Raw genomic sequence first — 17,202 nt, 5'->3', positions numbered from 1 at the left:
TTCAGCAGATTCACACAGGACACATGCAGATCCACTTAGCCCCTTATGTTGTTTGAGCATCTCTAAGTTCAGTAAAACTGCTTTTCTTGTGGTATTGCACACAGCCAGCTGGATGACCAGGTGCCTGTGTAACATGTTCAATATTCTGCTAAACAGCAGCCATTGTTGTGTTGAGAATTTTTGAAAAAATCCATCAGCACTATTCTGCTGTGAACAGTTATAACAACAGGACTAAGGTTTCAGCTCATTACTGTGTTTTATTAATTCATTCTTATGATATGAGTATTGCTAAGCCATTTATTACCCTAAAGGACATTAAGGGTTTTGACAAGAGTTACCAAGTAGGCTGGCATGTTTTAAAATCCAGAAGTTTTTATTGAATTCAAATTTCACCATCACCCATCTGTGGCAGATTTGAACTAATCTGCCCAGTCTGTAGTTCTTAGATTACCAGTCTATTGACAGTACCACTACACCATCATCTCCACCTGTGGTCTAAGCACAAAGGCTGGCACTGTCATTCGAGACCTAAAGTGACCATCCCTCCATTTATACTATCGCCAGGACCAGGGACCAAGCCCGGGCTCAGGATTATAAGCTATAGCCAATAGCAGGAATATCAGATTCTCTGTGGTAGTGATTGAAGGGCTAGAACCTTAAGGGACCTTTCTTTTCAGGCAGAGAACCGTTCAGAAGGAGAACTCAGTGTTTCCTTTCAGCACAGATGAGACAGACAATAGGAAATCGCCTCATGCATCTTTTTCCTCAGTCAGATTGCTCATCGCAGTTGGAAATGGGAAACTCTTGTTGGCAACTCAAAACAAGGCTGTGAAGTGTAGAAGGATAAACAGAACTTATCCCAAGGTAGATCATTACAACAAACTATGTTCTATGTTCTAACAAACAAAAATGCAACTTTCAATTTGACCTTTCCTTCTCAATTTTAAGTGTAAATTACAGATATTCAGCCTCTTGGGTGAAATTAATGCTTTTTTTTTTTGCAATAGTGATTACACCTCAAAGTATTTCACTGGTTATCAAGTGGGATATTCTGAGGTAATGAGAAGTGCCATATAAATTGAAGTTCATTTTTCATTCCAAATGCGTTTGTTCAGGGAACTCAGCAATTACGGACAAACTGCCCCTTGTTCCACATTTATTTCTTGACCCATTCTTTATTATTTTCAAGGTCTTGGACACAAATTTCAAGAAATGTATGCAAGATTTAAGGCGAGTCAGCAATTCAAGTTGTGTTTTTTGAGTGACCGATCCTATTGCGTGGTCTTACCTTCAGGGACGTATTTGCCTCCACCAGCTGAAACAAAGACATCAAACTCATACTTGGACAGTGAATGGCCAGTTGGCAGAAGATCAGCTCGCCATCCAATCCCTGTAAAACAGAGACAAAGAAATACACAGGGATTGATTTATAAAATGAATACCAAGGGCTGTGTCTTATAATGTACCCAGTGCAGACAGACAGTGCAGATGGTATGCAATAAAATAGCTAAACTGCATAGATTACTTCCTACGTGTGTCTAATTCACCAACGCTTTCCCTCTACCATGTACAGATATTCTACCATGTATGAATTATTATTACATGTTTGTCTCACAATTGTCTTTCCTCCCCCCATTCATGGGTTAATTTACCAATGCTGAAAATGTGTTGCTGGAAAAGCGCAGCAGGTCAGGCAGCATCCAAGGAACAGGAGAATCGACATTTCGGGCATAAACCCTTCTTCAGGCTTATGCCCGAAATGTCGATTCTCCTGTTCCTTGGATGCTGCCTGACCTGCTGCGCTTTTCCAGCAACATATTTTCAGCTTTGATCTCCAGCATCTGCAGCCCTCACTTTCTCTCATTAATTTACCAATGGGATATTGAGTTCTTGCCCTGTGCCATCCATTCGCAATGAATGGGCTCTGTGATCAGCGGGTATGGTCATGGGTTAATGATGCCCACCACATAGTCTCACGTCACTGGAGGTGTGCAGCAAGCTCCCTGCCTATCACACCACGTCTGTACCTTTCTCCTTCTGATCTTTCGGAGGCTTTATGAATCCTTTGTATTCCACGTTGACATGGACTTCCACACCCAGGATGAGAGCCACCTTCAGCAGAATTAGCTGCAATTGCCGGATGCCTGTCACAGAGGGATTGGAAAGTTGGTTACCCATTGGAGTCAATCACTGGAAAGTTTTCAGTGATGAGGAAGATAAGTGACTGGCAGTAACTCTCTACAGAATTAATGCAGTATTTCCAGATTAGTACAATGGAGGGTACGTAGGTTTGTCCAATCTTACAGTAGGATAAAAGGCCAACATAACATTGAAGACTGAAGGGCGTCTACTGTGCTTTACTGTTCTATGTTCTATATACAGGGAGCCCAATATACGACAGGTAAAGTCCCTGTGCACAACATGTCAAATTCAGGAACATAGTCCTGTTACTTTTATACTAATGTTCTGAAGCCACATAAATATTTGATACATCCTGAGGTAATTTTAGGGAAACATTTTGCATTTTTTAGACCCTAAGTTCCTAATTTTTACCCCACTCACATCATCTGTCTCTATGAACTTACTGATATGGTCAAGGGAACCGGAGCAGAATTTTCCATAGAACTTCTTGGCTCCAAGAGCTCGCAGGTCATGGATGGTGAACGGCCAGAGGTGGAGAACATTGTTCCGTGAAAAGCTCTCCCTCTTCTCCACAATGACGACTTTGGCGCCGAGAAAGGCAAGCTCGATGGCAGTGCGCAGCCCACAGGGACCGGCTCCTAGGACCAGAGACTGCAAGAACAACAATCGCAAGGTCAGAAACCTACCAGAAGACCAACAAAACCTCCAAGGGAGAATAAAAAAGTCTGTTTCTAACGCAATGCAAATCTACAATCACTAGTTTCACACTCTAACAGAAAGTGAGAGATGTCCAAGGTGTTTCTACACCTGATGACTCCCATTACAGGATCAATAAGTGAAAGTGAATGACTAAGGGCAGCACCAAGAGCTGTAATGTGAGGCACCACTGAAACACAACAAGGGAAAACAAACCTGCAGGATTTAGGAAAGGGATCCTTCATTTCATAAGGGCTTGGGTAGACACTACCAGCAGAACTCCAAATGGTGTGGGTCTCCTGCTCATGGTCCATATTGCTGGCACAAGGCATAATCCATGAGAGAAAAGTGGGATGTCATCCAGTAAAGATTTCTGCACTCATCATAGGGGGTGTGAAGGGAAGGTGGCATTGGTGTAGAAGATCTACCATGACCATGTTGAATGGTAGAGCTGGCTCACAGAGTCCTAAGGCCTACTGCTGTTCCTACTTCTATCTTACTTTGTACAGTCATCACTGTCACATTTGATTTTAGACCTGGTCTGACCCAACTCAAGACAAGTCCATTCCAGTCTGTTTAAACCTGACCCACAACACTTGCTAGAGGAGCAAAACAGTTGTCATTATTTCCATCTGAAATGTCTAAACAGCCATTGTTTGGCACCAATGACCAATGAAGTGTGTGTCTGGATGCAAGACCCGATCCTTGTGTATAATCAAGGAGCCAATAGACAATAGACAATTGACAATAGGTGCAGGAGTAGGCCTTTCTGCCCTTCGAGCCTGCACCACCATTCAATATGATCATGGCTGATCATCCTTAATCAGTATCCTGTTCCTGCCTTATCTCCATAACCCTTGATTCCACTATCCTTGAGAGCTCTATCCAACTCTTTCTTAAATGAATCCAGAGACTGGACCTCCATTGCCCTCTGGGGAAGAGCATTCCACAGAGCCACCACTCTCTGGGTGAAGAAGTTTCTCCTCATCTCTGTCCTAAATGGTCTACCCCGTATTTTTAAGCTGTGCCCTCTGGTTCGGCACTCACCCATCAGCGGAAACATATTTCCTGCCCCCAGAGTGTCCAAACCTTTAATAAGGGCTGGTAACGTGAGGGCAAACCCCCTAACACTCAAGTCAATGAGAACATGGATTAAGGGTTCAATCATGCACATTACTTACTCTATTTCTGAGGCCATGCTTTCAAGTGACTGAGCTATCCACTCAGTTGTATCAAAACAGCAGCTCAAGGAGATGGAGGCCACAAATTGTCAAACTACTAATAGCATCAGTATTAATAAATCATGGCTATAAATAATCTGAGAACATTCAAAGTTAGGGAAAGCACTCCTTATAAATTCTCTCATCTGAACGCAATCTTTCATGCACACTTGAAAGTTTTGAGCTTCTGCAGACTGAAGCTCGTTTTGGTTTCTATAATTACTGCAATTAAATAGTAATATGGGCGGTACAGTGGCACAGTGGTTAGCACTGCTGCCTCACAGCACTGGAGACCTGGGTTCAATTTCTGCCTCAGGTGACTGTCTGTGTGGAGTTTGCATGTTCTCCCCGTGTCTGTGTGGGTTTCCTCCGGGTGCTCTGGTTTCCTCCCACAGTCCAAAAATGTGCAGGTGAGGTGAATTAGCCATGCTAAATTGCCCGTAGTGATAGGTGAAGGGGTAAATGTAGAGAAATGGGTCTGGGTGGGTTGCTCCTCGGAGGGTCGGTGTGGACTTATTGGGCCTGTTTCCACACTGTAAGTAATCTAATCTAAGAGAAACTGATGATGAAATGATTAAATTGCTCAAAAAAAAAGAGAAATGTTTAGCAAATCAAAGGGGGAGCCCAGCTTCTTTCTGCAGTGTTCCCTCGAAAATCGTTAACATTGCAGATGAGTGTAAAAGGTTTGAGATGCAGTTGCTGCGTTAGCCTCACTGGAAATGAAACTTTGCTGCATTACTGAAAAAGACACTTTCTGTTTTTTTTGTTGTTCTGTATGCATCAGGACACGTTCCTGAGTGTGCAAAGAATTCCACTGACAACCAATTCTGGATTGCCAGTTGGCTCGCTGTGTTGTGCACTTGTGTGTCCTGGGAACACTACCCCCACTACCCCCCCAACCCCCAGCCCCCGTACATTGATACAGAAGGCTGTGTTCTTCACAGACAGAAAGAACATGTACACACACACTTTCATTTAAAGCAGGCAACAGCCATTCTCTGGTTTATTCCTCAGAGTAACACTTTGACCAATCTGCCAGTTTAAATTTAGCAAAGCTTGGCAGTTGACTATCAGTCATCATCTAACTGGTGCACTCTCCATGTCAATGCCTCTCCAATCAAGAGTCCAGATGACAACCAATTAGCATTCTCCTCTCATACAGTATAAATGTTTGTTTTCCCATTCAGTTGGTGTTCTTGCAAAGTATCCTGATGAATGCACCACAAAATGTTTCTTTTCTCAGCAATATTCAAGTTCTGCATTACCAAATTAGAATTTGCAACATCCTAGGTTGAAAATATAATTGTCACAAATAAAAAAACAGGAAGTGGTGAGGGTAGGTGGAACTCAGACATAAGGGTTATGAGGGGGAAGAAGCAGGCAACAGATAGCAGAGAGTAAATCCATGTGAGGAAGACTGTTTAATAGTAAGGCAGAGAAAGGGAGGGCAAGCAGAAGAACTGGCAGAGATACTTCTCCTGCATCCACTGAAGGCGTAACACCTGCCCATTTACTGCCCCCCTCCTCAGTATCCAAGGGTCCAAGGGCTCAGGCTTGGAGGGCCGAAGGACCTGTTCCTGGGCTGTAAATTTTCTTTGTATACCTTCCAGATGAAGCAGCACTTTACCTCCTCTTAACTCAATCTAGTCTACTGTACTCGCTGCTCACGATGTGACCTTCTCTACACTGGGGAAATGAAGGGTAGACTGAGTGACCACGTTGCAGAACATCTATGTACCGCCTGTAAAAACGACTCTGAGCTTCCAGTTGCCTGCCACTTTAACACCCGACCATGTTCCCTGGCCGATATCTCTGTCTCAGGCTTGCTGCAGTGCTCCAGTGAAGCTCAGTGCAAGCTGGAAGAATAACATTTCATTTTCTGCTTGAGGACCCTGCAGCCCTCCAGACTTAATATCGAGTTCAATAATTTTAAGGCCTGAACTCCCCCATGTCCTCGCCCCCCTATCCCACACACCAGGCCTTGTTATCACAGTCTGCCATTACCCACTACCTATTGTTAGCCACTAACAGTCTCCATTTACAGCTATTCACCCTCCTAGCCAGATCGTTATCGGTTCCTTTGTCTGTCCAACTGTTCTTCTCTCTCTTTGGACTCTATCCATACCTATCGTTTACTCCTTATCCCTTCCCCCCACCTTATCTTCTGCATGTAAGCCAACATTTTCTGAGTTACCATCAGTTCTGAGGAAGGGTCAAAAGACCTGAAACGTTGATTTTGATTACTCTTCACAGATGCTGCCAGACATCTGAGCTTTTCTAGCAACTTCTGTTTTTATTTGTTTATGGCAAAGGGTGGCACAGTGGCTCAGTGGTTAGCACTACTGCCTCACAGCAGCAGGGTCCCAGGTTCGATTCTAGCCTCGGGTAACTGTCTGTGTGGAGTTTGCACATTCTCCCCGTCTCTGCGTGGGTTTCCTCCGGGTGCTCCAGTTTTCTCCCACAGTCCAAAGATGTGCAGGTTAGGTGAATTGGCCATGGTAAATTGCCCATAGTGTTAGTGTTAGGAGGGAAATGGTTCCGGGTGGGTTACTCTTTGGAGGGCTGGTTGGGCTGAAGGGTGTTTCCACACTGTAAGGAATCTAATCTAATCTAATTAAACCACTGTATTAGGGTGGTTGCTGGGAAAAAATTCACGATCAATTTCTAAAAGAACAAACATAAAATGTAAGAGATCAATGTAAAAGGTGTAACTAATTATAAAACGAGAAGTTATGGTCCTGTTCCAATAACCTATCTCAATTTGTAATTGCAAACCTGTAATTCGACAATGACAGAGGAACTGAATCCTCAGGACTGCATTTTGGGAGCACAAGAGGAAATTAAAACAAAATTGCAGTGCTGATAAATTGAAAAGGTGATTAAATTTAAAGGCTGCATCTGTGCTACGGCACAATGACTGCCAAGCATGCATTTTGCATTCGTCATGCAGGATGATACTTGCCTTTGTATTAGCACAAGCTTGGCCTTGTTCATAATTTGGATGCGATGCTCGTTTATCGAGCTTAACCCACAGAGCCTTGGCCTTCCAGTAATTGAGGCTGCCTTTTAACTTCTGGTAGAAACTGCGATAGTCGGCAGGATCCAGGTGCAGGACGTGGCAGAGCTCGTGGAATAGGCTCAACGTCTCTTTACACGTCTTTCCTTGCAGGAACTTGTCAAAGAGACTGTGGACCTCATTGTCCATCGTGGTAAGAGCTGTCACTCCTGGCTATCTGACAGGATCCTTGTTCCAGTCAGCACATCTGAAAGCTGGAAAACAGTAGAGTGGGCATTATTCACATTCTCGGCTAATTTCCTGATCCACTTACTCATAACTTAGTCCTTGACTGACTTTTTCCACATGATAGAAGCAAATGTTTATATGCACTTTATGTGCACTTCCCTCCTTGTGCTGCTGACTACTGCAGGGATATGATTCCAGGATACACCTGGTGCTTGCCTGCATACTCATTGTATAGTAGTACAATGTAGTTCTTGTATAAATGTCACCAACGTATTCAAATATCGGGGTATCACAAACCAACTGCAACTCAGTCCTCAAAACTGCATAATGTCCAGTAGGAAACAGAAACCTCCATAAATGTAGGTCTGTCAAGGCCTGGGTGTACTCTAAAGGTCCCCCTACCTGACTTGAGGTCATTCATACCCAGAGATTTCCCACTCTGCCCTCTGTGAAAAGGAACTGCCTTCACCACACACCAACCCACTTTTTGCAAAACGACTGCTCCTACCCCAGTGCGCTCTCTGGGTCCCATGGTCAAACAATGAAAAACTTGCATTTTTATAGCACTTTTCATTACTACTCAATGTTTCAAAGCGTTTTTAGCCAATGGAGTGCTTTTCTTTTCAAGAGAGTTGCAATGTAAGAAAGGCATCAGTCAATTGGCACACAGCACACACACACACACAAACAGGAACTCGGAGGCTGAAGTCCCTTTCAGCTTCCCCGTTTAGAAAATAGCCTCTACTCTTCCTACCAAAGTGCGGGACCTCACACTTTCCTACACTGTATATCATCTGACATTTCTTTGCCCACTCTCATAGTCTGTCCCAAGTCCTTCTGCAACCTCCCTGCTTCCTCAACACTACCTGTAACCTCACCCTAACTTGGAAAGATTTAACTTAAAAACAGGAGATGAAGAGGTTTGTAAATGTTAATGTGTGTGCACGTATTTCAAATTTAATGTTAATTTAGTTTATCAAGTACTTATTCTCCCTCAATGTTTACTATGAACATAGGAAGACATGACCTGGTGTAAAATTCTGAGCTGAAATATACAATACTGATAACATCAAGATTTCAAAACATCCCATTTGTTCTTTTACTTTTCTCTCCATTTGTTGACCATTCTTGCGACTGAATGAATGTGAGAGGCACAGTGACTCAGTGGTTAGCAGTGCTGCCTCACAGCGCCAGGGATCTGGGTTCAAGCCCACCCTTGGGTGACAGTCTTCCCTGTGTCTCTGTGGGTTTCCACCCAAAGATGGGCAGATTGGCCTTGGGAAAGTATCCAGGGGTGTGCAGGCTGGGTGAGTTAGTCATGAGAAATGCAGGGATAAGATAGATCTGAGTCAGATATATTTTGGCGGGGGGGTCAGTGTGGAATCAATGGGCTGAATGGCCCATTCCACACTGTGGGGATTCAATGATTGTAACGTAAAGCATGACACAAGATGAATAGTTTATACAGGAAGCCAGGAGAAAAGTAAGACTCTGTACCTAGAAAGGCATGGATTCAACTAGTCTGTAGTAATATATATGAAAAACTGAAAGTGCTGGGGAAACTCATTTGATTTGAAATGTTAGCTGTTTCTCTCTCCACAGATACTGCCAGAAATCCTGATTTTCTCTGTGTATTTCCAATTTCCAACATTGGCAGTAGTTTGTAGTAGCAGGTATATGGTGTGAAAAATGCCTGCAGCCATTTACTGCCAGTGAAACATAATAGGTAAGGTTTACCAACATAACCAGCAACAAAGGGCAGTGGGACAAGGGCCTTCCCATTTTGCCTTACACTTTCAGGTTTTCAGCTTTGTATTGTAGCTGCGATGTTATCACACAAAGCTCTGCAGTAACCCTCAGGTGAAACTTTACTTTACTGAACTCCCAGTATTCTTGAACGCGGAGCAACAATGGGTTTAAAAATCTCAACCCCTCTGATGTTCTGGGATCCTATGCTCCGCAGCATTTGCACCCTTGTACTTGTACAAACAGGCACAGCAACTGAAGGAAGAATCTTTGATGCTAAAACGGTGCAGTGTTAGCTAAATGACCGGGATCTGCAGCTCACCTCACCTGGTCAATGCTGAAGGGAGTTCTGAACTGATTGAGAATCGGTTGCAGAAGCGGCCTCTCCTCATGAAAGTGCATCAGACCCTGACAAAGAGACACGTTATTACAGTCAGTTTCACATCGGAAAATGCAACGCTCGTTTCTTAAACTAACGAAAAGTGACTGCGTGCTTTTACACACCCAGAATAAATAAACTTTGAACAATGTATTGAAAAGCATGAATGAGGGTAGTGCAGACAACCTTTGGCACTTAGCTGACGAATTTTCACCTCACAGCAAGATACTGGAAATCTGAAATCAAATCAAAGAATGCTGGAGAAACTCAGCCGGTCCGGTCGCATCTGTGGAGGGAGAAGCAGAGTGGATTTTTTAAACTTGCCTGGTATTTTGACTCGTGTGTGCTTCGTCTGAACCCGCATTTTATACCCCTTTGTGTTAACTATGGCTAACGCAGTAACACGCCCAGACCTGTAAATGGTCCCTCGTTTATTCTGCTCTCGTCCCCGGTATTAGCATGCATGAGGAGATGTTCTGATGATGACCTGATGGTCTGTTTGTATTGTTACTCAGGAATAAACCATTAAGAATTTAAATGACAGGTTGAGCAGGGAAGGGGCTGTTGACAATCCTGACGCACACAGTGTGTAAATAGGTGCGAAGACCTCAACAAAGGAGAGGTAACTCCTGTTAAACATAGCCATCACTGTTAGGAAGGCTTTAGGGAATTATACAAAAAACACAGATGGCTTGAAGTGGAAAAGTCCTTGAATGAATACTTGTGATCTGGATGACTGTGGGAACTGTTTAAATGTGAGGCAGCTGCATACAAAGGTGGCGTCAGGATGAGGGCAGCATTGGGTACGTTTTTCCCTCTTCTGTCAGAGATTGTACATGGTGTCCCTGCACATACCACTCAACCTCAAGGTCCAGATGAAGTGGGAGATGGTTCAGGTGACTGCAACAGCATAGGGTCGGGCAATGGGCCAAACCTTCACCACGTAGGATGACAGAGAGAATGCCTCACACCTGATGACCGGGCTTTTACCCGCGATGGAGAGCGAGCAGTGCTCCCACAGGCCCAGTTTCTGCCTCACCTTGGCGATACGCACGTCCCATGCCCTGGTCCCTCTGAACCATATTCCCAGCATCTTCAGGTCATCTGACCTGACAATGAAGGGGATAAGGGTTCAGTTGGTCCCATTCCCAAAGACCATGACCTCCCTCTTGCCTTGGTTTACCTTGGCTCCCCAGGCCAGTTTGAACTGGTTGCAGACACTCATGAGTCTGCACACTGACAGCAGAAAGCAGCAACATTATCCATGTACAGGGAGGCTTTAACTTACAGGCTTCTGCTCCCTGGAATAGTCACCCATCTCAGGCTCACATCCTTCCTGACAGACTCAGCAAAAGGCTCTATACAACACAGAAACAAGGCAGGAGAGAGTGTGTAGCCCTGCCGACTCCAGATCTGAGCGGGAAGCTTTCTGATTCCCACCCAATGATTGAAACTGCACTAACAATGTTGGTGTACAGCAGACGGATCCAATTGCAGATTCCCACCCCCAAGGCCTATTTTAGAGACCACGTCCCACATTTACATGTGCGATATCCTGTCAAAGGCTTTCTCCTGGTCCAGGCTAATGAGGCAGGTATCCACCCCACTGTTCTGTATGTATCCCTGAGGAGAGCAAGGATCTCAGAAATCATCCTGCCCTGTACAGCACAGGTTTGGTCAGGGTGACTCACCGATCCCAGAGCAGATCTGAGCCCGTGTCACCAATTCCTGATTTCCTCTCTAACCCCATTCCGCTTGTAGATGAGGGTGATAATACCTTTCCTCAGGCATTCGCACATGGTACCTGCCAGAAGCACATACAGCTCCAGAAGATCCTGGCCAATCAAGTTCCACGGAGTGGAATACTGTACAACGTGGCTGGTAAGCCGCCACTTCCAGGAGTTTTATTCTTGTATTAGCCAATGTCATCCTAAACCTTATGATCACTGTCTCCTAAATGTTCCTCTATTCCCACTTGATCTATTTGGCCTGTGACATTCCCAAGGACCAGGTCTAGCTCTACCTCTTTTCTTGTTGGAGCGGACTCGTAAACTGTAAGAATTTCTCCAGAACATAACCTAAGAACACTTGCCCCTTTCTGTCCTTAACACAACCATTATTCCAGTCTATGTGGGTAATTAAGGTTCAACAGCTCGATAATGCTTACACCGCTCTCCAATTTCCTTACAAATGTTTCTTTTGTCATTGCAAAGCTGGTGCTAGTAAGCCTCCCATTTAAGCTAGCAAAAAAGCTACCCTTTGCCATTGTAGCTTTCAAACATTTGCAAGAGGTGCCAAAACATTGTATCACACATCCCACTGCAAATGCATGATTATCACAAGCGGTGGCAACTTTAAACCTCCCAGCAGCAGGCAAGATCTAAACACAGCTTTCCAGCCAGACCAAGATGCATCACTGAATGCAACAGCATTACGACAGCTTATCACACCTCGCACTGAAAAAGCTTGAAACGCAGAGCCTGGCACAGCGAGGAGAAGAAATTCTGGCACATCTTTCTGCTGGGTGGGTGACACTGAGAAAACCACAAATGAATGCCATAATATCCACTTCGTTTATTTTAGTGAACTGACAGGATTGTGGGGTCAACCGCGTGAGGCAGCTTCAAAAGAAACACAAGATCTGTATCTAGACCGAAGAATGTGCTCCACACGCACAAGTCTAGATGATGAGAAATGTGACCAACGGCCAAAGATGAGCTTAATCTCAACCTCAATACTAGCCCGACATCTTTCCCATGTCAGCAGGGATCACCCGGCAGTGATGAGGAGCAATGACCTGGTTTAATTTTTCCTTCCTGGATCACTGATGCTGAAGTGAACAGTATAGTCTACCCTCTGCAGCTATGCTCTATTGGGGTTTACATGCTGTAGCAGGACCCCCGGTTTAATTTCACACACAACCTCGTGTTTGCCATCTCTGTCTCATGTTATGATGGAGTGGGTGGAGCCATGACCTGGAAACGCCTCCCAGATATCCCTTAATCAGACAAAGAAATCAAAATCCCATTCTGGTTTTCCCACTGCATTCTACTGAACACCTGGCAGTGGAGTGGGAAAAGCTGCAAAGAAATTGACTTACAATGCTGTCTGTACCCTCCCCCACCGAAACCTCACTCTCAGATTCTGTCACTCTCTTTCTGTCAGTTCAATACAGTGCAAATTGCACATGGTAGACATAACCATGAACATGTAATTCATCTACTACACATGACTGCCCCAGGGTCATAAGCTGCACCAATCCTCTATACTTCCACCACATACCTGTGCAACCTAAGCTCAAATTGTTTTTCTCTGATAGGAGAAGAGAAGGCCATTTAGCCCCTCAAAACTAGCCTGCCATTCTAGACCATCTAGGTTGATCATCTATCTTAAAGCCATGTTCTTGTATTGTCCCGGTCTCCTTTGATGTCATTAACTAACTAGGAAATTAGCAATTTCTGCCTTAGACTTGGTTATTAACTGAATCTCTAGTCTTCTAAAACAGAGTACTCTAACAATTCACCACCCTGTGAGAGAAAGAGTTTCTCCTCATCTCAATCCGAAACAACTTGCCTTTAATGCTGAGCATGTGTCCCTGGTTTTAGATCCTACAGCCCCGGGGAAACATTCCTTCCACACCTACCCTGATTTGTCTTTTTCAAATTTTGTAAGTTTCTAATTATTCTAAACTCTGGACAAAAACAAGCCCATCCTCATCGCGCAGGCCAATCAACCAAGGAATGAGTCTGACAAATCTGTCCTGCACTCCTGTGACGGCAAACATATCCTCCTGAGACAGGAGGACCAGAATTGCAGGTAATACTTGGTGCAATCTCCCTACGCAATTGCAGCAGGATGACTTTACTCTTTTACTGAAAACCTCATGATAAAGGCTAACGTACTGTAAGCCTTCCAAATTGCATGCTTGGTAGACCACAGCAGTCTCATATTGTTTGATAAACACTTGTATCTTTATTTTTCTTTCCGTAAAATATACTTTATATGTAAAATCGGTCACAATACAGTTCAAAATGTTTCCACTTGAAAGAGCAGGTCAGAGCCTGGGAATACTGTGATGAGTAACTCACCTCCTGACTCCCCAAAGCCTGTCCACCATCTGATTGACACCCATCCACCAATTTCAACATGAACACCCTTCACCACCGGCACACGCAGGCAGCAGTGTGTACCACCCAGTAGAAGTAACACAAAACCCAGCAAGTCTCCTCAACACAGCCTTGTCCAAACCATTGACCTCTACCACCTAGAGACACAAAGGCAGATACTAAGAAACACCACCATCTGCTCCAAGTTATAGACAATGCTTACTTGGAGCTATATTAACTTCATTATCATTAGTTAAAAATCCTGGAGCTCCCTCCCTAAGAGCATTGTGATTGTACAACACCCCATGATTGCAGCAGCTTAAGAAGGCAGCTCACCATCCCATTTACCAGAACGGTAAAGAACATACAATTAATGCTGGGCCAGCCAATCACACCCAAAACCTTGGGGGTAAATAAAAAGAAATTTTGCAATTAAACTCAACTTATCCATATACAACATGTTCCAAACTTAAAGTGCCTCAATATAATTGCTATATTCTTAATATTTGCAAAACACATGCCATGTCAAACACACAGCCCAAGGGCAAAACACTTCCAAGTGAAATGTATGCAACATGGAATGAATATAAATATTTCTCTTTACACCATGTTCCACTCTGCCTCAAAACTATTTCATTATTCCAAAGAGCAGACCAAAGAGCATCTTTCACTGAATTCATGGTCCTCCGGGAACAATTGGTGTTTGTCTCAGTGGGTGTCCCAGGAACAGTTCTTAAAGCACAGAGTCCTGCATTACAGAACTGGATGTACCTTGACAAAAACCACAGCATCCAGGCTCCTTTACAAATGCACATTCCACAAGGAGGTGGACAATGATCTGTTCACCATCATGACCACCTTGAAGGCAATGTGCAGAGACTGCAGACATGAAGGAAGGATCTGACAGGAAAGGTCTATCCCATCAGTATTCAAGCTACAGCTTGGCCCTTGTTTGCAAATTTTGGCTGTGAGGCATCTCCAAATGACATTGGCAAACTGCTGAGGGAGCCCTCTGACAGGGTCCCTCATGGTAATGCTGACCATTGATGGACAAAGGCAGATATTTGGAAACACCATTACCTTTCAGTTCTCCTCCAAATCCAGTGCTGTGTGGGGGCTATGTTACCATTTCTTCACTATCACTGGCTAAAACTCCCTCCCAAATAGCATTGTGAGGGTACATCAGTTGTAGTCTCAGATCTTTCTTTGCATAATGTTCCCCCCAAGGGACTAGAGGTACAACATGGTCCAACTGCTTGGAGCTTTTGACAACAAAGTGACCAGACCCACCTTTTGCAAACCAGGACCAGATATGAACTCAATGGCGGTTGTGTACTGAGTATCTTTGCACTGTGAGATTCAACTACACATGAAGGTAGACATCAGGATGAAGCTGATTTTGAGCACAATGCTTCCCCTTTGTCTTGAGGTTAGTACATCTAGCATTCTGACTGATTGTAACTGTGTTGCTAATGTTTGCATTGTGCAGTTGGACCCAATTGCACTTTCCCTTCCCATTACGGACAGCACGTCCACCATGTCGCTGTGCAGTTTTCTGTCAAAGGACTTTTCCTGTCAACAGCATCCCACCCCATCTGCCCCCACTCCCCAAGCCCCCATTTTCCTCCCCAATTGCAGCCCAAGTAGCATGAGGTTCTCTGAACCCTTCCTGACTTGTACTGCTTGGTCTGATTGGGGTGAATCCTCAACTCCAGAGCATACCCGACCTGCTTGGCAATGACCTTGGATAGACTTCTATAGACTACATCCAATAGCCAACTGCCTGGACTTGTGGTGTAGAATGAATCCATTGACGATGATATTTTTCCTACACACTTCTGGGGCTAGTGAAAAATGCCCCTCAATTTCCTGCCCCATATCCTCTTCCTGTTAATGTCTGAGTGCAACACAGAGTCATACAGCACGGAAACAGACTCCTCAGTTTAATTTGTCCATGCCGACCAAGTTTGTCAAATGAAACGAGTCCAATTTGCTTGTCTTTGGCCCACAGTGTTTCATATAGTCATAGAGAGGAACAGCACGGAAACAGACCCTTCAATTCAACTCGTCAATGCTGACCAGATATCATGCAATCATGTACCTGTCCAAATGTGTTTTAAATGTTGTAATTGTATTCCCCTCTACCACTTCCTCTGGCACTTTATTCCACATATATCCGCACCGTGTGTGAAAACGTCACCCCACAGGTCTCTTTTAAATGTTTTCCTGCAAATCACAACTATAGACTGTGGAAAAAATGAGCTGCTGTCACACTGGCTCATTGTCAGTATCTCACTGATTTCATTCAGAATATTGATATGTTTCGAGTGACATTACTTTCCTGTTTGTAATCATGTTACTGGAGGACAAATTGTAATCCTACACAGACCCAGGAAGCACAAATCTCAGCAGGTCTGCAGTGGCTGGAGTGCACTAAGAATCTCCTTCAGAACTGGAGTGTAGCCCTGCACTGCTGATGAGAATGGTTTAAAGAGGACACACCTTGTTTGGACCTGAACCAGGTGCTGTTTCCTCGTGCTGGTGAAAGGTCAACATCCTGAAATAAATACTCTTGTTGCTCCTCCACAGATGTTACCTGCTGAGTATTTCCAGCATTTTCCATTTTATTTCAGACTTGCAGCTTCTTTGGGACTTTGTTTTTGTTTTATTTAGATGTTTGTTCTTGCATTCAGATACATTTCCGAGATATGAACAGGAAGTCAACACAACTGCTTTTGGGAACAATGAACAGAGTACTGAAAGCAGCACAGGGAGACAGTGGTGGAGTGCTAATATTACTGAACTAATAACCCGGAGGTTATGGCTAATGCTTTCGAGATGCAGGCTAATGTCTCACCATGACGGTGGCTGAGTGGTTAGCACTGCCGCCTTGTAGTGCTAGGAACCTGGGTTTGATTCTACCCTCGGGCAACTATCTGTGTAGGGTCATAGAGATATATAGCATGGAAACCGACCCTTTGGTTCAACTCGTCTATGCCGACCAGATATCCCAACCTAATCTAGTCCTGCTTGCCAGCACCTGGCCCATATCCCTCCAAACCCTTCCTATTCGTATACCCATCCAGATGCCTCTTAAATGTTGCAATTGTACTAGCCTCCACCACTCCCTGTGGCAGCTCATTCCATGTACTCTGTGTGAGAAAGTTGTCCCTTAGGTTTCTTTTACATCTTTCTCCTCTCCCCCTAACTTATGTCCTCCAGTTCCCCAACCCCAGGGAAAAGACTTGGTCTATTTATTCCATCCATGCCCCTCATGATTTTATAAACCTCTATAAGGTCACCCCTCAGCCTCCGACGCTCCAGGGAAAACAGCCCCAGCCTGTTCAGCCTCTCCCTGTAGCTCAGATCCTCCAACCCTGGCAACATCCTTGTAAATCTTTTCTGAAACCTTTCAAGTTTCACAACATCTTTCCAATAGAAAGGAGACTAGAACTGCACACAATATTCCAACAGTGGCCTAACCAATGTCCTGTACAGCTGCAACATGACCTCCCAACTCCTGTACTCAATACTCTGACCAATAAAGGAAAGCATACCAAATGCCTTCTTCACTATCCTATCTACCTGAAGTTTGCACATTCTCCCCCTGTCTGTGTGGGTTCCCTTCCGGTGCTCAGGTTTCCTTCCACAGTGCAGAGATGTGCAGGT

General features: G+C 44.4%; 1 protein-coding gene across 10 annotated transcripts in view; it reads right to left on the bottom strand.

Annotated features, from left to right (window-relative positions):
• The window catches only part of mical1 (microtubule associated monooxygenase, calponin and LIM domain containing 1), a 119,974-nt gene that overhangs the window by 69,216 nt on the left and 33,556 nt on the right, over positions 1-17,202 (bottom strand). For 7 of the 10 annotated variants that reach the window (XM_043717009.1, XM_043717011.1, XM_043717014.1 and 4 more), the window contains exons 2-6: positions 9,376-9,456; positions 7,021-7,328; positions 2,586-2,793; positions 2,028-2,144; positions 1,289-1,390 (exon numbers count right to left, since the gene is read on the bottom strand). In XM_043717009.1, the coding sequence (XP_043572944.1) occupies positions 1,289-1,390; positions 2,028-2,144; positions 2,586-2,793; positions 7,021-7,263 (670 nt within the window). In that variant the 5' untranslated portion in view covers positions 7,264-7,328; positions 9,376-9,456. Of the gene's footprint in view, positions 1-1,288; positions 1,391-2,027; positions 2,145-2,585; positions 2,794-7,020; positions 7,329-9,370; positions 9,457-9,613; positions 9,631-17,202 lie in introns of those variants that run through there. The other 3 variants (XM_043717012.1, XM_043717008.1, XM_043717010.1) reach the window with 3 other exon arrangements.

The sequence above is a fragment of the Chiloscyllium plagiosum genome, chromosome 26, assembly GCF_004010195.1.
Source record: "Chiloscyllium plagiosum isolate BGI_BamShark_2017 chromosome 26, ASM401019v2, whole genome shotgun sequence".
In the NCBI taxonomy this organism is placed as follows: Eukaryota; Metazoa; Chordata; class Chondrichthyes; order Orectolobiformes; family Hemiscylliidae; genus Chiloscyllium; species Chiloscyllium plagiosum.
Note: the sequence above shows the minus strand (reverse complement) of the source record. Positions and strands in the feature narration are given on the sequence as shown.